Here is a 19,158-nt window from a genome sequence, read left to right as displayed (position 1 = left end):
GTCTTCCACTTGTGTTTTGTGTTAGGATCTCACTGAACATGAGACCAACACTCTTCACAAAATTTGAACCATACAGTACAGTACTGTTAACTACAGGGGTAATGTTGTGGAGACCCCTCTAGAACCTAATCATCTTGCATAACAGAAAATCATAGCCCTTGAGATCTACTCCTCATTGCCCCACCCTGCCAGCCCCAGACAACTGCCATTCCACTCTCCATTTTATTGTTATCAAATCCCAAATTCAGCTGAGTATTTCTGGAAAGGTCAATGTTCAAAGTTTTAGTTTTGATGGGAAAAGAAGTTGAGCTTTATTTAGGAGGCCAGCCACCCAGAGAAAAGGCAGACTCTTCTCCAAAAGCCAACTCTGAGGGTTTCTGCCCAACCCAGGGGATTTTAAAGGACTAGACGGTACTTAAACAAGGGAGTTCCATGGTGGATACCATTTTCGATCATGTGCAGCCTCCATGGTGCAAGCTGCCAAAGTAACCTCAACTCCCCTGCATCTATCTCCACCTGAGGAGAGAAACTCACAGGCATGGGAGAAGACTGCCAGAGGCCAGGAAAGAACCACAATAAGGGATTAGAGGGGAAATCCCCTGGGGCTCACACATGTTCAGCAGTACCTTCTGTCTCACCAGATGGCATAAGAAAAAACTAAAATACAACCTTGTACTTCACCAATCATGACACAGAATACTGGGAAATGTTTCCTCAGTAAACTCAGAGGAAGCTTCAAAGCAACAACCAAAAGGATCAAATGGCTTGCAAACTAATAGCCAACCAGAATAAGACATGTAACATTACAAAGCGATGTTTTTCAATACGTACAAAGGTAAAATTGACAGTCTACCTCCATATCCCATGGAAGTAGGAAGCATTGGTCTCCATAATGAGGAAAAGCAGTCATCCAGAGAAAGTGACCCAGCAGTACCACAGGACATGGAATTGGTAGAGAAGTTCAGTGTGTTATAATTGCATATCGCGTATCCAAGTAGAAGGAGAAAAGATGGAATGTGTTGAATAGAGCCGTGTTTCTGGGTCCAAGTCCCTACCCATGTCCATGTGAGCACTGTTGACCATGGCCCACCTGACTCTCCCACATCCACCCCAGGTGAACTGATGAGCAGGGTCACCCAATGCCACACCCTGTGACTGTTACCTAACCCCACAGGTGGCCCCAAGGTGTAGGGTGCTGGCCACCTGGTACAGCCCTCTGTTCTGTCTGATGGTCTAGACCTGGTTTTGCTGAGGATCCTCCATTTATCCATTTTCACTGGCAGATGTCCCTGAGCAGGGGCATGAGGCTGGCAGAGGACCAGGTCACCCTGAGGGCACCCCTCTTGCTGTTTGCGCTCTGGGCATTGCTGGCTCCTGTCCAAGGTTCTCAAGGTCGTCCCTCATGGCGCTACATCTCTTCTGAGGTGGTAATTCCCAAGAAGGAGTTGCACCACGGCAAGGGCGTTCAGATGCCTGGCTGGCTGTCCTATAGCCTGCATTTTGGGGGAAAGAGCCATGTTATCCACATGAGGCACAAGAAACTCTTTTGGTCCAGACATTTGCTGATGATGACTCAGGATGATCAGGGAGCCTTGCAGATGGACTACCCCTTCATCCCTCCAGACTGTTACTACCTCGGCTACCTGGAGGAGATTCCTCTTTCCATGGTCACCATGGACACGTGCTATGGGGGCCTTGAAGGTATCATGAAGTTGGATGACCTTGCCTATGAAATCAGACCCCTCAGCCATTCCCAACGGTTTGAACATGTTGTTTCTCAGATAGTGGCAGACACCAATGCAACGGGACCTACTTATAACCTGGGATATGAGGAGGTTAGGAACCCCCTGTTCTCTCAAGCAAATATCAGTGCAGCCCCCAGGATCTCTAGTAAGTTGTATTCATCCCATCATGGGATTTTGAAAGGACTTGTTCTCGGTTCCAAAACAATGTATAGTGTGTTCAACAACGTGTCAAAATGTGCCCGATTCCTCATAAGGCTTGTTAGTTTGACTGACTCAATGCTTCAAGGGATTGATGTAAGGCACTATATTTCCTCCATGGTCATTTATAATCTGGAAGATCCAGTTGTCTTGAACAATTTTCAGGTGCCAGGGAGTCCGATTCATATCTACTTTCAGAGACACTTGTTTGTTGCTTTTAAACCACATACAGCTTTACTTATGAACAAAGATGCACCACATGAACTTCAGTTTCAGCCAGCCACATACGCGGTATGCGGATCAAAATCCATCATCTCGCTTGCTTCTCTAGGCAGACATTTTTTATTGTTGTCTGTGTTAGTAGCCCAAAAAATTGCATTATCTATTGGTATTTTTTATGACAATCAGTTTTGTGCATGCCAGAGGAGGTCTACCTGCATTATGAATCAATACCCTGTTATGACAGATTCTTTCAGTAACTGTTCCTTCATTCATATGCAGCATGTAGTGGTGAATAATTTTTGTGAGTGCATATTTGACTCAGGACTTTCCTATTTCAATAAAAGCCTGACTCACGATCGTTGTGGAAACTATGTAGTGGAGCCAGGTGAGCAGTGTGACTGTGGCTCCTTCAAGCAGTGCTACAACAATCCCTGCTGTACGACTGATTGCATTCTAACCCCTGGCAGCAAATGTAATACAGGCAGATGCTGTACAAACTGCACCTATTCCGATGCTGGGACACTCTGCAGGCCAATCCAAAATATATGTGATCTTCCAGAATACTGCCGTGGGGTGTCCGTGGAGTGCCCTGATGACTTCTATATGCAAGATGGAACCCCGTGCACTGAAGAGGGCTACTGCTATCATGGAAACTGCACTGACCGCACTATGCACTGCCAAGAAATCTTTGGCAGAAATGCTGTGAAGGGTGAAAATGTCTGCTATACCATAAATCAAAAAGGCAGCCGATATGGACACTGCAGAAGAGACCCAGGGGTATTCAAATCTAAACCCTGTTCCCCCACAGACATGCAGTGTGGAAGGCTGCAGTGTAGTAACGTCACGCATCTCCCTCAGCTGCAAGAGCATGTGGGATTTCATCAGTCTGAGATCTCAGGGTTCTGGTGTTTTGGGCTGGATTCGCATCGTAGCACAGGAACAACCGATATTGGTCATGTGAGAACTGGTACCCCCTGTGCTCCTGGAAAGTTCTGTCAGGATACCTACTGCAATGGCAGTGTGGCTCAGCTGAACTATGACTGTATCCCGGAGAAATGCAGTCACAGAGGGATATGCAACAATAACAGGAACTGCCATTGCCACGTAGGCTGGGATCCTCCACGGTGCACTGAACGAGGCACTGGTGGGAGCACAGACAGTGGACCCCCTCCAAGAAGAATGCGGTCAGTCAGGCAAAGTCGTGAATCCGTGGTGTATCTCAGAGTGATCTTTGCTAGAATCTATGTCTTAATTGCTGCATTCCTCTTTGGTGTTGCCGGAAATGTCAGAACTATCAACAGAGAGAAAGTTACGGAAGAGACTGTTGATCAAGACAATGCATAATTCAGTCTCCAGACCCCTAAACAACTATAGACAATCCACGTGGCTCATCTGTGAAAATACAGTAATGAGGCGGCACAGCTAACATCCACGTTTCCGGGGGTCTGCGGGAGACACAGGGGTCCACAGGCACATCATGGACCTGACACCAGGTCTCTGATGCGTCACTGAGCAGAACTCTGAAATAAAACTTGAAAACTGCATGCTTGTGGCCTCTATGTATTTGTGTAAGCCTGTAAGAGCCCAAACGGTGCCTAAGACTCTGTGCAGAAGACCTGAGTCAGCAGCTGTGTCTTGGGCTGAGGTTTCTGGTTCCAGAAATAAGAGAAGTTGCCACAAGCTCCTTTAGGGGCAAATTCATGAATTTTCTCCAAAACTGTGCTCTTGCACACTGAGCTTTGTCTCATTCTTCAGGTAATCTCTCATTTCCTGGTCCCAATATGGATTCAGGGTGATGGAGGGCTCCCACCCACCCATACTGCCTGTCCCACACTGGGGTGTCTGTGGGCTGTCAGGGAAAGGGACATGGATTCGATCCCAGCCAGTGCAAACTGTGCCTCCCTGGAGAGCAAATTTCCGAATGTAGGAGACTGAGACTATGAGGCTGAAAGTAGCCCCCAGTGAAATCAATCAGAAAGGTAGGCACAAGTGCCTATGGATGTCTCTGGCATTCCGAGGGAGCCCGATGAATATGAACCCCTTTTCTCCTTCTTTTCTGTATTTTTCAGTGAGTTCATCCTTAGATGAGGGTCTGCCTAGGATTTCCACTTTGGTTCTCCCAAGAACCTCCTAGAAGTCCTGCAGAGTTGAGCCTGTGGTAAGTTAGGGACCCTTTTTCTAAACATTTTTTACTATTTTTGCAGTTGTCTAGAATGTATTTTAAATCATAATAGTGATTTTAAAGTCTGTTTATTTTCTTCTGAATTGAAAATATACAACTTTTTAATAGTAATTGATTAGGAAATTTTCAGAACTAATTAGTAACTGTTTCAGAAATTACTTTGGAATAAGAATGTATCCCATAATTCACCAATAGATGTAAAACACATGAAGCACATAACAGGATTTTCACTTCAGTTCATACCTAGAATCCTTGTTGGTGCAGATAGTCTTGTAAGTTGTACCAATGTGTCCCCATGCATGCACTTTGTCTCAAAGACACATGGTTACACAAAGTATTAGACTGCCATGTGTACACATCTTCTCCACGTTCCAGGGCAACCAGGTAATCATACTTTCCCAGCACCTCCTGAAATTCCCGTGCAGCCACACTGCATGTTCCCAGCAAGAATGCGTCCAGGAATGTTTGGGAAGGAGGGCCAAACAGGTGCCCTGGCCACCTGCTCAGTAAACTACAGAAGGATGCTAAGTGAACTGTGGAGTAACATCAGCCCTTCTGCCTGTTTGGACACACGTGTTACAGATGCAGACCTACTCAGTTAACACCATACATGTGCTGGAAACGTGAGTTTACCTTCAGGATAAAGTAAGAATGGGTCCTGTGGAGGATCTAGCACCAACAGGCCACACCCACTAATTGATGGGAGTCTACACACCAGCACACGGCGATGTGGGCTTCAAGTATAGTGCTGGGTCTGAGCTGACAAGCAGAATGTGGCTGAACCTAGAGCCTAGAAAGGTGAAGGGGAGGAAGAAATTCTCCACCAAATGTTCTTGTGGACCAAGAACTAAGTTCACATGACCTGGATTAACAGGGGAAAGAAACAAAAGTTCATTGTGTGTGCACAGAGGTCCCCCTAGATACACATTAACTAGATCAGAGAAGTGAAGGTCCCCTAAACTTACAATAATGAGCTAAGCAAAGTGAGTGCCCCCTAGAGTAATATTAACTAGATAAGTGAACTGTAGTGTGCCCCCTAGATTTACTAACTAGATAAAGTGAGTGCCCCCTCAGATATACACAAATCAGATAAGCTAAGCAGGTGCCCATTAGATTTATATTGACTAAATAAGTAAAGTGCAGCATGCCCCCTAGATTTACATTAACTAGATAAGCTAAGTGAGTGTCCCTAAATTTACATTAACTGGATAAGCAAGGTGAGTGCCCCTTAGATTTATATCACTTAGGTAAGTGAAGTGTAGCTTGCCCCCTACATATACATTAACTCCATACACTGAGTGCCCCCTAGGTATACATTAACCAAATAAGCAAAGTGGAGTACCCCCTAGATACCCATTAACTAGACTGGCAAAGTGACTGTCCTCTAGAGGTATGTTAACAAGAGAAGCAAAGTGAGTGCCCCCTAGATGAATAACGAGATAAGTGAAGTTAGTGACCCCTAGATTTACATAACTAGATAAGCAAAGTTTAACCTGCCCCCTAGATTTATATTAACTAGAAAAGTGAAGTGAGTGCCACCTACATATACATTAACTCCATAAGGGAAGTGAGTGCCCCCTATATATACATGAAGGAGGTAAGTGAGGTGAGTGCCCCTAGAATTATATTAACTACATAAGGAAGAGAGTGCCCCATAGATATACATATACTGGATAAGCAAAGTGAGGTTTCCCCAGATTTATATTAACTATCTAGGGGAAGTGTAGCTTGCCCCCAAGATTTGCATTTACTAGATAAGCAAAGTGAGTGCCCCCTAAACATACATTAACCGGATAATTAAAGTGAGTTCCCCCTATGTTGACATTAACTAGATAAGCAAATTGAATGCGCCCTAGATATACATTAATTAGATAAGCAAAGTGTGCTTACCTAATGTGTCCCGTAGATTTTCATTAACAAGATAAGGAAATGAGTGCCCCCTAGATTTACATTAATTAGATAAGTGAAATGAGTGCCCCATAAATTCACATTAACTAGGTGAGTTAAATGAGTGCCCACTACATAAAAATTTACTGGATAAGTGAATGATCCCTAGATTTACATTAACTGCATAAGGGAACTGAGTGCCCCCTAGATTACATTAACTAGATAATCACAGTGAGTTCCCCTAAATTTATTTCAACTAAATCAGCGCAGTGCCCCCTAGATTTAGATGAACTAGTTGCACTAGATCAATATTAACTAAATAAGTGAACTTTAGTGTTCCCACTAGAATTACATTAACGGCATAAGGGAACTGAGTGTCCCCTACATTTACATTAAATCGATAAGCAAAGCAAGTGCCCCCTAGGTCTATATTAACTAGATAAGGGTGATGAGTGCTCCCTAGATATACGTTAACGAGATAAGGGAAGTTAGTGACTCCTAGATACACATTAACCACACAAGCAAAGCATTGCCTGCTGTTTTCAGCAAAGCCAGAAAGCAGTGTTCTGCTTTGCAATGTGTTCCCTGTAATGTCCTACACCAGGACATACCTATTTGATTTCCCACATGTCTGACTTACTTCACTTATCCTGATGCCCTCAGGATCCACCCATGTTGTCGCAAAAGGCAAATTTTCATTCTTTCTTACGGACGAATCATAGAATTCCACTGTACATACAGGCCACACTTCTTTTTACCCATTCTTCTGTCTGAGGACACATAGGGTGTTTTGGTTCTTGTAAATAATGCTACAATGCACAAGGATGGGGGGAATGAAGATATCATTTAAAGTTAGAGTTTTCACTTTCTTTGGAAAGTTGGACTTCCACAAAGACTCCAGTCCATGTGTGATCAACTAAGACTGTTTCCCAGAACCTCGGAGACCACAGACAAGAAAGGTGGAGCAGGTTCAGGGGTCACTGTAGACTCCAAAGCCACACTCAGGTATGTTCACCTATGCATGTGTAGGGAAGACTATTCAGGGGTCCATTGGCATATGGAGCTGGATCCCACAGGGCCCAAAAATGCACATTTGTTTGTGGATGGATGCCAAGTTTTGGAGGGGTGTGAGAGACAACACAGGGACATCTTAGGCTGCTATGAGGCTGACATTACCCCTCTACTACCCTTCCAATTCTTTTGTGAGATTCAAAAGACAAAAGCATCAAGTGTGACTATAAATCAATGCTCGTGGGTACACAATACATACAGATGTAGCCTGTGACATCAGTAGACTGGGGAGTGGTGTGGAGCCTTTAAAGTGTACCTGTCCATGGGATTGAATTTAAGTAGTTATCAGTCGGCAATAGACTGTTACGCCTTTAGAGTGTTTTGTGTAAGGGCATGGTAAACCCAAAGGATCTATCTAAAGAATGTGCACAAAAGGAACAAAGAAGCAAATGAAAATGTGTCACTGCAAAATATCAACTAAGCACAAAGGAAGCCATTCATATGGGAAATGGAGTCCAAACCTGTGAGATGTAGAAAGAAAACACAGATCTTATGTTATGTTCCAATCACAATAAGGAAAAGTGTTCCCCGCTCTTCTTTTGTTTTGTTTTGTTTGTTTTGTTTTGTTTTGTTTTGTTTTACATCCCAAATTGCTCATGATCTATCCCCTGGCCATAATGCCTTTAATTTTCTTCAAAAATGCTACGATCTCTACTTAGCACCGTGGTCCTAACACCTGTTGTTATGGCTGTTGTTTCTATGAGTGTAAAGAATCACATGAAATTATTCCCACCAACACAGACACATGCACACTTGTATGAAATCTTCTCTGTGCATAAAACATCTTTAGGGTTAATATCACATATTGTATGATTTGCAGTCATATCCATGCATCGTTAAATTATTACTAGCCAAATGTGTATAGGAATGTCTTCTAGGAATACCTTTTTTTTTTTTTGGCCCAGATTTATTGAGATACAATCGACATATAACATTATGTAAGTTTAAGGTGTACAATGTGATGCCTTGATACATGTATATAATGCGAAATGTTTACCAAGTAGAAGTTAGTCAATACATTCTTCAGCTAATTATGGTAAGAACATAAAGCAACTTTCAATATACAATATGTATATTAATTATTGTCATCTTACTATACATTAGACCCATGGAAGCTTTTTGTCTATCTTCTAACTGGAAGTTTGGACACACTGAGCAATGCCCCCCCCCATTTTCCGTGCCCCTAAGTCCCTGGAACCCACCATTGCACACTCTGTTTCTGTGAATTTGATGTTTCTAGACTCCACATGTAAGTGTGATTTTACAGAATGTGTCTTTCTCTGTCTGACTAATTTAACGTAGCATAATGTCTTCAAGCTTCATCCATGTAGTCACAAATGGCACGATTAACTTTTATATGGATGAAATCTATCATCTATCTATCTATCTATCTATCTCTGTATCCATCCATCTATCTATCTAATCTCACATCTCCTTTATCTATTAATCCCTTCATGAGCAGTTAGGTCTCTTCAGTGTCTCAGCTATGGAGAATAAGACTGCAATGAACATGGGGTGCACATATCTCTGATGTAGTGACTTCATCCCCTGTATATATCATTCAGAAATGGGATCGCTGGGCACAACCATACTTTTGTTTCTAATTTTTTGAGAATTCTCCATACTGCTTTCAGTAGTAACCTCACCAGTTTACATTCCTAGGGACAGTGTACCAGGTTTGCTTATTTCCACATGCTCACAAGCATTTGTTATCTCTTGTCTGATGGTAACAGCCATAATAACAGGTGTGAAGTGTCATGGGATTGTGGCTTTGATTTGCATGTCTCTGGTGATGAGTGATGTTGAGCACCTTTTAATGCACTTGCTGGACGTTTGTACATGGACTTTGGAAACATGCCCTTTCAAGTCCTCTACTCCCCCATTTTTTTTAAATTGGGTTGCTTGTTATAATATTCAGCAAAATAAGCTTTTTTTAAATTTTGGATATGAACTTCATATCACATGTTTTACAATTTTTTCCATCCCTGTAAAATGTCTTTTCCTTTGGCGAATGCGTCTTTTCCTAAGCAGAAGATTTTTAGTTTGATGTGTTCTCACTCACTGATTTTTGTCTTCATTGACTGTGTATTTGGAGTCATATCCAAAACATCATTTCCAAGGCCAAGGTCAAGGAGATTTTTGCCCATGTAGTTTTTAGGTGTGTTATGGTATCCCTACCTGGTTTTTGTGTAAAAGGAAGGCAGGCATTTTAAAACTAGTGGGGACATTCACTCTTCCTCTCAAGTTGGGCACCAGCAGACAGCCCCTTTGTGTCTCCAGCTGAGGAGGGAACCCCACATGCATAGGAGGAAACTGCCAGAAGCCAGGAAAGAATCACAATAAAGGATTAGAGGGAAAAAATCCTGGAGCTCACACATGGTCACCAGTACTTTCTGTTCTCACCAGCTGGCATAAGAAAATACTAAAATACGACCTTGTACTTCACCAATCATGACACAGAATACTGGGAAATGTTTCCTCAGTAAACTCAGAGGAAGCTTCAAAGTAACAACCAAAAGGATCAAATGGCTTGCAAACTAATAGCCAACCAGAATAAGACATGTAAAATTACAAAGCAATGTTTTTCAACACGTACAAAGGTAAAATTGACGTCTACCTCCACATCCCAAGGAAGTAGGAAGAAGTGGTCTCCATAATGAGGAAAAGTAGTCATCCATAGAAAGTGAACCAGCAGTACCACAGAACATGGAAGTGGTAGAGAAGTTCAGGGTGTTAAAATCGTATATTCTGTATTCAAGTAGCTAAAGGAAAGATGGAATGTGTTGAATAGAGCCATGTCTCTGGGTGCAAGTCCCTACTATGTCCATGTGAGCATGCTTGGACAGGGCCTGCCTGCCTCTGCCACATGTGCCCCAGCTAAACTGATGTGCAGGGTCACCCAATGCCACACCCTGTAACTGTTACCTAACCCCACAGGTGGCCCCCAGGTGTAAGGTGCTGACTGCTCAGCACAGCCCTCTGTTCTGCCAGATGGTCTAGATCTGGCTTTGCTGAGGATCCTCCATTTATCCATTCTCCCTGGCAGATGTCCCTGAGCAGAGGCATGAGGCTGGCAGAGGGCCAGGTCACCCTAAGTGTGTCCCTCTTGCTGTGTGCATTCTGGGCAGTGCTGGCTCCTGTCAAAGGTTCTCAAGATCATCCCTCATGGTGCTACATCTCCTCTGAGGTGGTATTTCCCAAGAAGGAGCTGAACCACACCAAGGGCATTCAGATGCCTCGCTGGCTGTCCGATAGCCTGCGTTTGGGGGCAAGAGACAAAACTTCATTTTTACTTTCAATTTCTATTAAAAATATTCCTATTTGGGGAGAGAGGGGAAGATGGAGGCTTAGGAGAACACCTTATCATGCTGATCGCTTAGATTCCACCCACATCTGCCTAAATAACCCAGAAAACTTCCAGAAAGGCTAGTAGAACGGACTCTCCAGAGTCAAGCACACACAAGAAGCCTATGGAAGAGGGTAGGAAGGGCAGAGAGGCGGTGCATGCTATATGGACAGTTGGGAGGGAGCCAGGGTGGTGGAGGGGGAGACCGCCTGGAAAGGCACAGCGCCCAAAGTCTGGCTTGAAAAAACTGAGGGGCCGGACTCTGTGAGTTCTGACAGCCAGCAGGGCTTTACATCTGGGATGCTAAAAGTCAACAGCTCTGCTCTCAGAGAGCGGGGAGAGTAAGAGGACACCTGGAGGCAGAGTTGATGAGTCCCGGAAGACAGAGCTCAGCTCGGCAGGAACAAAGGCAGTGGCCAGCGCCATCTCCCTCTCCCATCCCCCAGCAGAAGCCCCAAAGGGAACCAGTTCCTGTCACAAAACTTGCTTGCATCACGCAAACACCCAACACTGTGCTTCTGTGGATCCATCCCTCCGACGGGTCTGCCTCCCTCCTGGTGCTTCAGGGCCCCTACCACAGGGGACCACTGATGGCAAAGCAAGCTAAACCTACCCCTCCCGCCACTGTGCACCTTGCGGATCCTCCCTGGTTAATATGCCAGATCCTATGGAAGCAGCACGCCAAGCCTCGAAGTGTGCAAGCAGCACAGACAGGGGCCACACCACTCCACGGTGAATCTTGCCCCTGGGAGAGCGTAAGATAAGGTACACACCAGTGTGACTGTGGCCCCAGCGGTGGGCTGGGGACAGACAATGGGTCTGACTGCAGCCCCGCCCACCAACACAAGTGACACCAGACAGCACAGGGGAAGTGCCCTGCAGTTTGGAGCCACCACAGGGACTACCAAAAATGGTGAAACGGAAGAACTAGCCTCAAAAGAAACTCAAGGAAGTAGCGACACCTAACGAATTGATCAAAAACGATTTCATCAATATAACACAACAAGAATTTAGAATAATAGTCATAAAAGTAATCACAGGGCTTGAAAAAAAGCACAGAAGAAAGCAGAGAACCTATTACTAAAGAGATCAAGGGACTAAGAAATAGTCATGAGGAGCTAAAAAATACTATAAATGAGGTGCAAAATAAAATGGAGGTGGCCATAGCATGGACTGAAGAGGCAGGGGAGAGAATAGGTGAATTACAGGATAAAATTATGAAAAAAGAGGACGCTGAGAAAAAGAGAGAGACAAAAATCCAGGAGTATGAGGGGAGAATTAGAGAACTAAGTGATGCAATCAAATGGAACAATATCTGTATCATAGGAATTCCAGAAGAGGAAGAGAGAGAGAAAGGGGCTGAAGGTGTACTTCAACAAATCATAGCTGAGAACTTCCCTGATCTGGGGAAGGAAAAAGGCATTGAAATCCAAGAGGCACAGAGAACTCCCTTCAGATGTAACTTGAATCGATCTTCTGCACAATATATCATAATGAGACTGGCAAAATACAAGGATAAAGAGAAAATTCTGAAAGCAGCTAGAGCTAAACATGCTCTAACTTACAAAGTGAGATCCATAAGAGTAGTGACAGACCTATCTACTGAAACTTGGCAGGCCAGAGAGGAATGGCAGGAAATCTTCAATGTGATGAACAGAAAAATGCAGCCAACAATCCTTTATCCAGCAAGTCTGTCATTCAGAATAGGAAAGATAAAGGTCTTCCCAAACAAACAAAAATGGAAGGAATTCATCACCACTAAACCAGCCCTACAAGAGATCCTAAGGGGGATTCTGTAAGTGAAATGTTGCAAGGACCACAAAGAACCAGAGACATCACTACAAGCATGAAACCTACAGATATCACAATGACTCTAAACCCATAACTTTCCATAATAAGACTGAATGTAAATGGACTAAATGCTCCAACCAAAAGACATAGGGTATCAGAATGGATAAAAAAACAAGACCCATCTATTTGCTGTCTACAAGAGACTCATTTTAGACCTGAGGACACCTTCAGATTGAAATTGAGGGGATGGATAGCTATCATGCTAGTGGAAGTCAAAAGAAAGCTGGAGTAGCCATACGTATATCAGACAAACTAGACTTTCAATTAAAGGCTGTAACAAGAGGTGAACAAGGGCATTATATAATAATTACAGGGTCTATCCATCAGGAAGAGCTAACAATTATAAATGTCTATGCACCGAATATGCTGGCACCCAAATATATAAAATAATTACAAACATAAGCAACCTTATTGATAAGAATGTGATCACTGCAGGGGACTTTAACACCCCACATACAACAATGGATAGATCATCTAGACACAGGATCAATAAAGAAACAAGGGCCCTGAATGATACATTGGATCAGATGGACTTAACATATATTTAGAACTCTGCATCCCAAAGCAACAGAATATACTTTCTTCTCGAGTGCACATGGAACATTCTCCAAGATAGATTACATACTGGGTCAGAAAACAGCCCTTCATAAGTACAAAAGAACTCAGATCATACCATGCACAGTTTCAGACCAAAATGCTATGAAACTTGAAATCAACCACAGGAAAAAGTCTGGAACACTTCCAAAAGCATGGAGGTTAAAGAACACCCCACTAAAGAATGAATGGGTCACCCAGGCAATTAGAGAAGAAATTAAAAAATATATGGAAACAAATGAAAATGAAAATACAACACTCCAGGGGCGCCTAGGTGGCTCAGTCGGTTGAGATTCCAACTTCGGCTCAGGTCACAATTTCCCAGCTTGTGAGTCCGAGCCCCACGTCCGGGTCTGTGCTGACAGCTCAGAGTCTGAAGCCTGCCTTAGATTGTGTGCCTCCCTCTCTCTCTGCCCCTAACCCACTCGCATTCTGTCTCTGTCTCTCTCAAAAATAAATAAACATTGACAAAAAAGAAAATACAACAATCCAAATGCTTTGGGATGCAGCAAAGGCAGTCCTGAGAGGAAAATACATTGTAATGCAAGCCTATCTCAAGAAACAAGAAAAAAATCCCAAATACAAAATCTAACAGCACACAAAAAGGAAATAGAAGCAGAACAGCAAAGACACCCTAAACCCAGCAAAAGAAGAGACATAATAAAGATCAGAGCGGAAATAAACAATATAGAATCTAAAAAACTGAAGAGCACATCAATGAAATCAAGAGTTGTTTTTTTTTAAAAATAAACAAAATTGATAAACCTCTAGCCAGCCTTCTCAAAAAGAAAAGGGAGATGACACCAATAGATAAAATCATGAATGAAAATGGAATTATTACAACCAAACCCTTAGAAATACAAGCAATGATCAGGGAATACTATGAAAATTTATATGCCAACAAACTGGACAACTTGGAAGAAATGGACAAATTCCTAAGCACCCATGCACTTCCAAAACTCAAACAGGAAGAAATAGAAAATTTGAACAGACCCATAACCAGTGAAGAAATTGAATCAGTCATTAAAAATCTCCCAACAAACAAGAGTCCAGGACCAGATGGCTTCCCTGGGGAATTCTACCAGACATTTAAAGCAGAGATAATACCTCTAGTTCTCAAGCTGTTCCAAAAAAATAGAAAGGGAAGGAAAACTTCCAGACCCATTCTATGAAGCCAGCATTACTTCGATTCCTAAACCAGACAGAGACCCAGCAACAAACACAACTACAGCCCAATATCCCTGATGAATATGGATGCAAATATTCTCAATAAGATACTAGCAAATCAAATTCAACAGCATATAAAAAGAATTATTCACCATGATCAACGGGATTTATTCCTGGGCTGCAGGCCTGGTTCAACGTTCGCAAATCAATTAGTGTGATACATCACATTAATAAAAGAAAAGATAAAAACCATATAATCTTGTCAATCGATGCAGAGAAAACATTTGACAAAATTCAGCATCCTTTCTCAGTAAAAACCATCAAGACACTCGGGATAGAAGGAACACACTTGAACATCATAAAAGCCATTTATGAAAAGCCCACAGCTAATATCATCCTCAATGGGGAAAAATTGAGATATTTCACTGCTGTTGTTTAACATAGTGTGGCAAGTGCTAGCATCAGCAATCAGACAACAAAAGGAAACCAAAGGTATCAAAACTGGCGAAGATGAAGTCAGGCTTTCACTTTTTGCAGATGACATGATACTACACATGGAAAACCCAATAGACTCCACCAAAAGTCTGCTAGAACTGATACATGAAATCAGAAAAGTCGCAAGATACAAAAGCAATGTACAGAAATCAGTTGCATTCTTATACACGAACAGTAAAGCAACAGAAAGACCAATAAAGAAACTGATCCCATTCACAATTGCACCAGGATTCATAAAATACCTAAGAATAAACCTAACCAAAGATGTAAAAGATCTGTATGCTGAAAACTATAGAAAGCTTATGAAGAAAACTGAAGAAGATGCAAAGAAATGGAGAAACATTCCATGCTCATGGATTGGAAGAATAAATATTGTTAAAATGTCAATACTACCCAAATCAATCTACACAATCAAAATTGCAATCCCAATCGAAATTGCACCAGCATTCTTCTCGAAGCTAGAGCAAGCAATCCTAAAAGTTGTATGGAACCACAAAAGACCCAGAATAGCCAAATATTGAAGAAGAAGACCAAAGCGGGAGGCATCACAATCCCAGACTTTAGCCTCTACTACAAAGCTGTCATCATCAAGACAGCATGGTTTTGGCACAAAAACAGACACATAGACCAATGGAATAGAATAGAGACTCCAGACTTGGACCCACAAATGTATGGCCAACTAATCTTTGACAAAGCAGGAAAGAATATCCAATGGAAAAAAGACAGTCTCTTTAACAAATGGTGCTGGAGGAACTGGACAGCAACATGCAGAAGAATTAATCTAGACCACTTTCTTACACCATTCACAAAAATAAACTCAAAACAGATAAAGGACCTGAATGTGAGACAGGAAACCATCAAAACCCTAGAGGAGAGAGCAGGAAAAAACCTCTCTGACCTCAGCCACAGCAAATTCTTACTTGACACATCTCCAGAGGCAAGGGAATTAAGAACAAAAATGAACTATTGGGACTTCATGAAGATAAAAAGCTGCACTGCAAAGGAAACAATCAGCCAAATTAAAAGGCAGCCAACAGAATGGGAAAAGATATTTGCAAATGACATATCGGACAAAGGGCTAGTATCCAAAATCTATAAAGAACTCATCAAACTCCACACCTGATACACAAATAACCCAGTGATGAAATGGGCAGAAGACATGAATAGACACTTCTCTAAAGAAGACATCCAGACGGCCAACAGGCACATGAGAAGATGCTCAACGTCACACCTCATCAGGGAAATACAAATGAAAACCACACTGAGATACCACCTCATGCCAGTCAGAGTGGCGAAAATGAACAAATCAGGAGACTATAGATGCTGGAGAGGATGTTGAGAAACGGGAGCCCTCTTGCACTGTTGGTGGGAATGCAAACTGGTGCAGCCATTCTGGAATATAGTGTGAATGTTCCTAAAAAATTAAAAATAAGTCTAGCCTATGACCCAGCAATAGCACTGCTAGGAATTTACCCAAAGGAAACAGGAGTGCTGATGCATAGGGGCACTTGTACCCCAATGTTTATAGCAGCACTCTCAACAATAGCCAAATTATGGAAAGAGTCTAAATGTCCATCAACTAATGAATGGATAAAGAAATTGTGGTATCTATTCAAAATGGAATACTACCTGACATTGAGAAAGAATGAAATGTGGCCTTTAGTAGCAACGTGGATGGATCTGGAGAGTGTTGTGCTGAGTGAAATTAGTCATATGGAGAAAGACAGATACCGTATGTTTTCACTCTTATTTGGATCCTGAGAAACTTGACAGAAGACCATGGGGAAGGGGAAGAAAAAAAAAGTTAGAGAGGGAGGGAGTCAAACCATCACAGACTCTAAAAAACTGAATAAACTGAGGGTTGATGGGAGGTGGGAAGGAGGGGAAGGTGGGTGATGGGTATTGAGGAGGACACCTGTTGGGATGAGCATTGGGTGTTGTATAGAAACCTATTTGACAATCAATTTCATATTTACAAAATAATCTTATTTAATTGTCATTACTATGTTTTTTTTAGTTTTATGTAAATTTTTTCAAATTCCATTTTATTTCCATCATTTTACTTTAGTCTACTACAGTATATTCACGTTTTCAAATTATCAAATGATTTTTTTCTTTTCTTTATCTTTATTCTCTTTTTCATTTCTTTACTTTTTTCTTAAATACAGAACAAAAAATTCATAATTTTTATTAAAAATATTTTTATTTAATTTTTTCTACTATATACTATACTTTTGTCTATATTAATTTCAAATTCTATTTTACTCCCATCTACCCATTTTACTCTACATCAGTGTATGCATTGTTTCAAATTCTCAAATGATTTACTTTGCCCCCTTTTTTTCCCCTAATCTGTCAAACCACTTTCAACACCTAAACAAAACACACCTAGGATCTAGCATTAACTATTACATTTGTGTGTGTGTGTGTGTGTGTGTGTTTAATTTTTAATTTTTTTTGAAACTTTGTTTTATTTCAATATTTCTACTTCATTAATTCCTTTTCTCTCTTCAAAATGACAAAACAAAGGAATTCACCCCAAAAGAAAGACCATGAAGAAACGACAGCCAGGGATTTAACCAACACAGGTGAAAGCAAGATGTCTGAACCAGAACTTAGAATCATGATAATAAGAATACTAGCTGGAGTCAAAAATAGATTAGAATCCCTTTCTGAAGAGATAAGAGAAGTAAAAAAAAAATAGCCAGAATGAAATTAAAAATGCTATACCTGAACTTCAATCACGGATGGATGCAGCTGTGGTAAGGATGAATGAGGCAGGACAGAGAATCAGCGATATAGAGGACAAACTTATAGAAAATAATGAAGCAGAAAAAAAGAGGGAGATTAAGGCAAAAGAGCATGATTTAAGAATTAGAGAAATCAGTGACTCATTCAAAAGGAACATCAGAATCATAGGGGTCCCAGAAGAGGAAGAAAGAGAAATAGGGGTAGAAGGGTTATGTGAGCCAATCATAGCGGAAAACTTTCCTAACCTGGGCAAAGACACAGACATCAAAATCCAGGAAGCACAGAGGACCCCCATTAGATTCAACACAAACTGCCCAGCAACAAGGCATACCATAGTCAAATTCACAAAATACTCAGGCAAGGAGAGAATCATGAAAGCAGCAAGGAAAAAAAGTCCCTAACATACAAGGGAAGACAGATCAGGTTTGCAGCAGACCTATCCACAGAATCTTGGCAGGCCAGAAAGGAGTGGCGGAGTCTATTCAGTGTGCTGAATCAGAAAAGTATGCAGACTAGAATTCTTTATCCAGGGAGGCTGTCATTCAAAATAGAAGGAGAGATAAAAGTTTCCCAGACAAACAAAAATTAAAAGAGTTTTTGACCACTAAACCAGCCCTGAAAAAAAAATTTAAGGGGGACTCTCTCAGGGGACAAAAGATGGAAAAAAATATATATACATATATATATATATATATATATATATATATATATATATATATAAGCAAGAAAGATTAGAAAGGACCAGAGAACACCATCAGAAACTCCAGCTCTACAAGCATCATCATGGCAATAAACTCATATCTTTCAGTACTCACTCTAAACCTCAGTGGACTCAATGCCCCAATCAAAAGACACAGGGTAACAGAATGGATAAGAAAACAAGATCCATCTATACACTGTTCACAAGAGACCCACTTTAGACATAAAGACACCTTCAGATTGAACATAAGGGGATGGAGAACCATCTATCATGCTAATAGTCAACAAAAGAAAGCCCGAGTAGCCATACTTATATCAGACAATCTAGACTTAAAAATACTGTATCAAGAGATGCAGAAGGGCATTATATCATGATCAAGGGGTCTATAGACAAAGAAGACCTAATAATCGTAAATATTTATGTGCCAAATGGGAGAGCACATAAATATATAAATCAATTAATCACAAACATAAAGAAACTCACTGATAGTAATACCATAATATTAGGAGACTTCAACACCCCACTGACAGCAATGGACAGATCATCTCAACAAAAAATCGACAAGGAAAGAATGGCTTTGAATGACACACTGGACCAGATGGACTTAACAGATATATTCAGAATATTTCATCCTAAAGCATCAGAATATGCATTCTTCAGCGCACATGGAACGTTCTCCAGAATAGACCATATACTGGGACACAAATCAGCCCTAAGTAAGTACAAAAAGATTGAGATCATACAGTGCATATTTTCAGACCACAATGCTGTGAAACTCAAAATCAACCACAAGAAAAAATTTCGAAAGGAAAAAATACTTGGAGAATAAAGAACATCCTACTAAAGAATGAATGGGCTAACCAAGCAGTTAAGAGGAAGTTAAAAAGTATATGGAAGTCAATTAAAATGATAACACCACAACCCAAAACCTCTGGGACGCAGCAAAGGT

The 19,158-nt window shown here is 41.5% G+C and overlaps 1 protein-coding gene across 1 annotated transcript; it reads left to right on the top strand.

The window, feature by feature from the left end:
* Positions 1–1,197: 1,197 nt before the first annotated feature.
* Positions 1,198–3,709, top strand: LOC122239734 (disintegrin and metalloproteinase domain-containing protein 21-like). The gene has a single exon (XM_042990760.1). The coding sequence runs from the start codon at positions 1,284–1,286 to the stop codon at positions 3,507–3,509; it is 2,226 nt and encodes a 741-aa protein (XP_042846694.1). The 5' UTR covers positions 1,198–1,283; the 3' UTR covers positions 3,510–3,709.
* The last annotated feature ends 15,449 nt before the right edge of the window (positions 3,710–19,158 follow it).

Source organism: Panthera tigris, chromosome B3 (genome assembly GCF_018350195.1).
Source record: "Panthera tigris isolate Pti1 chromosome B3, P.tigris_Pti1_mat1.1, whole genome shotgun sequence".
NCBI lineage: Eukaryota > Metazoa > Chordata > Mammalia > Carnivora > Felidae > Panthera > Panthera tigris.
The sequence above is the reverse complement of the archived record's forward strand: the minus strand, read 5'-3'. Positions and strand labels throughout refer to the sequence as shown.

Bases quoted from the DNA above. Each gene is read 5' to 3' on its own strand.
- LOC122239734 (XM_042990760.1), top strand. From the start codon at position 1,284: ATGTCCCTGAGCAGGGGCATGAGGCTGGCAGAGGACCAGGTCACCCTG.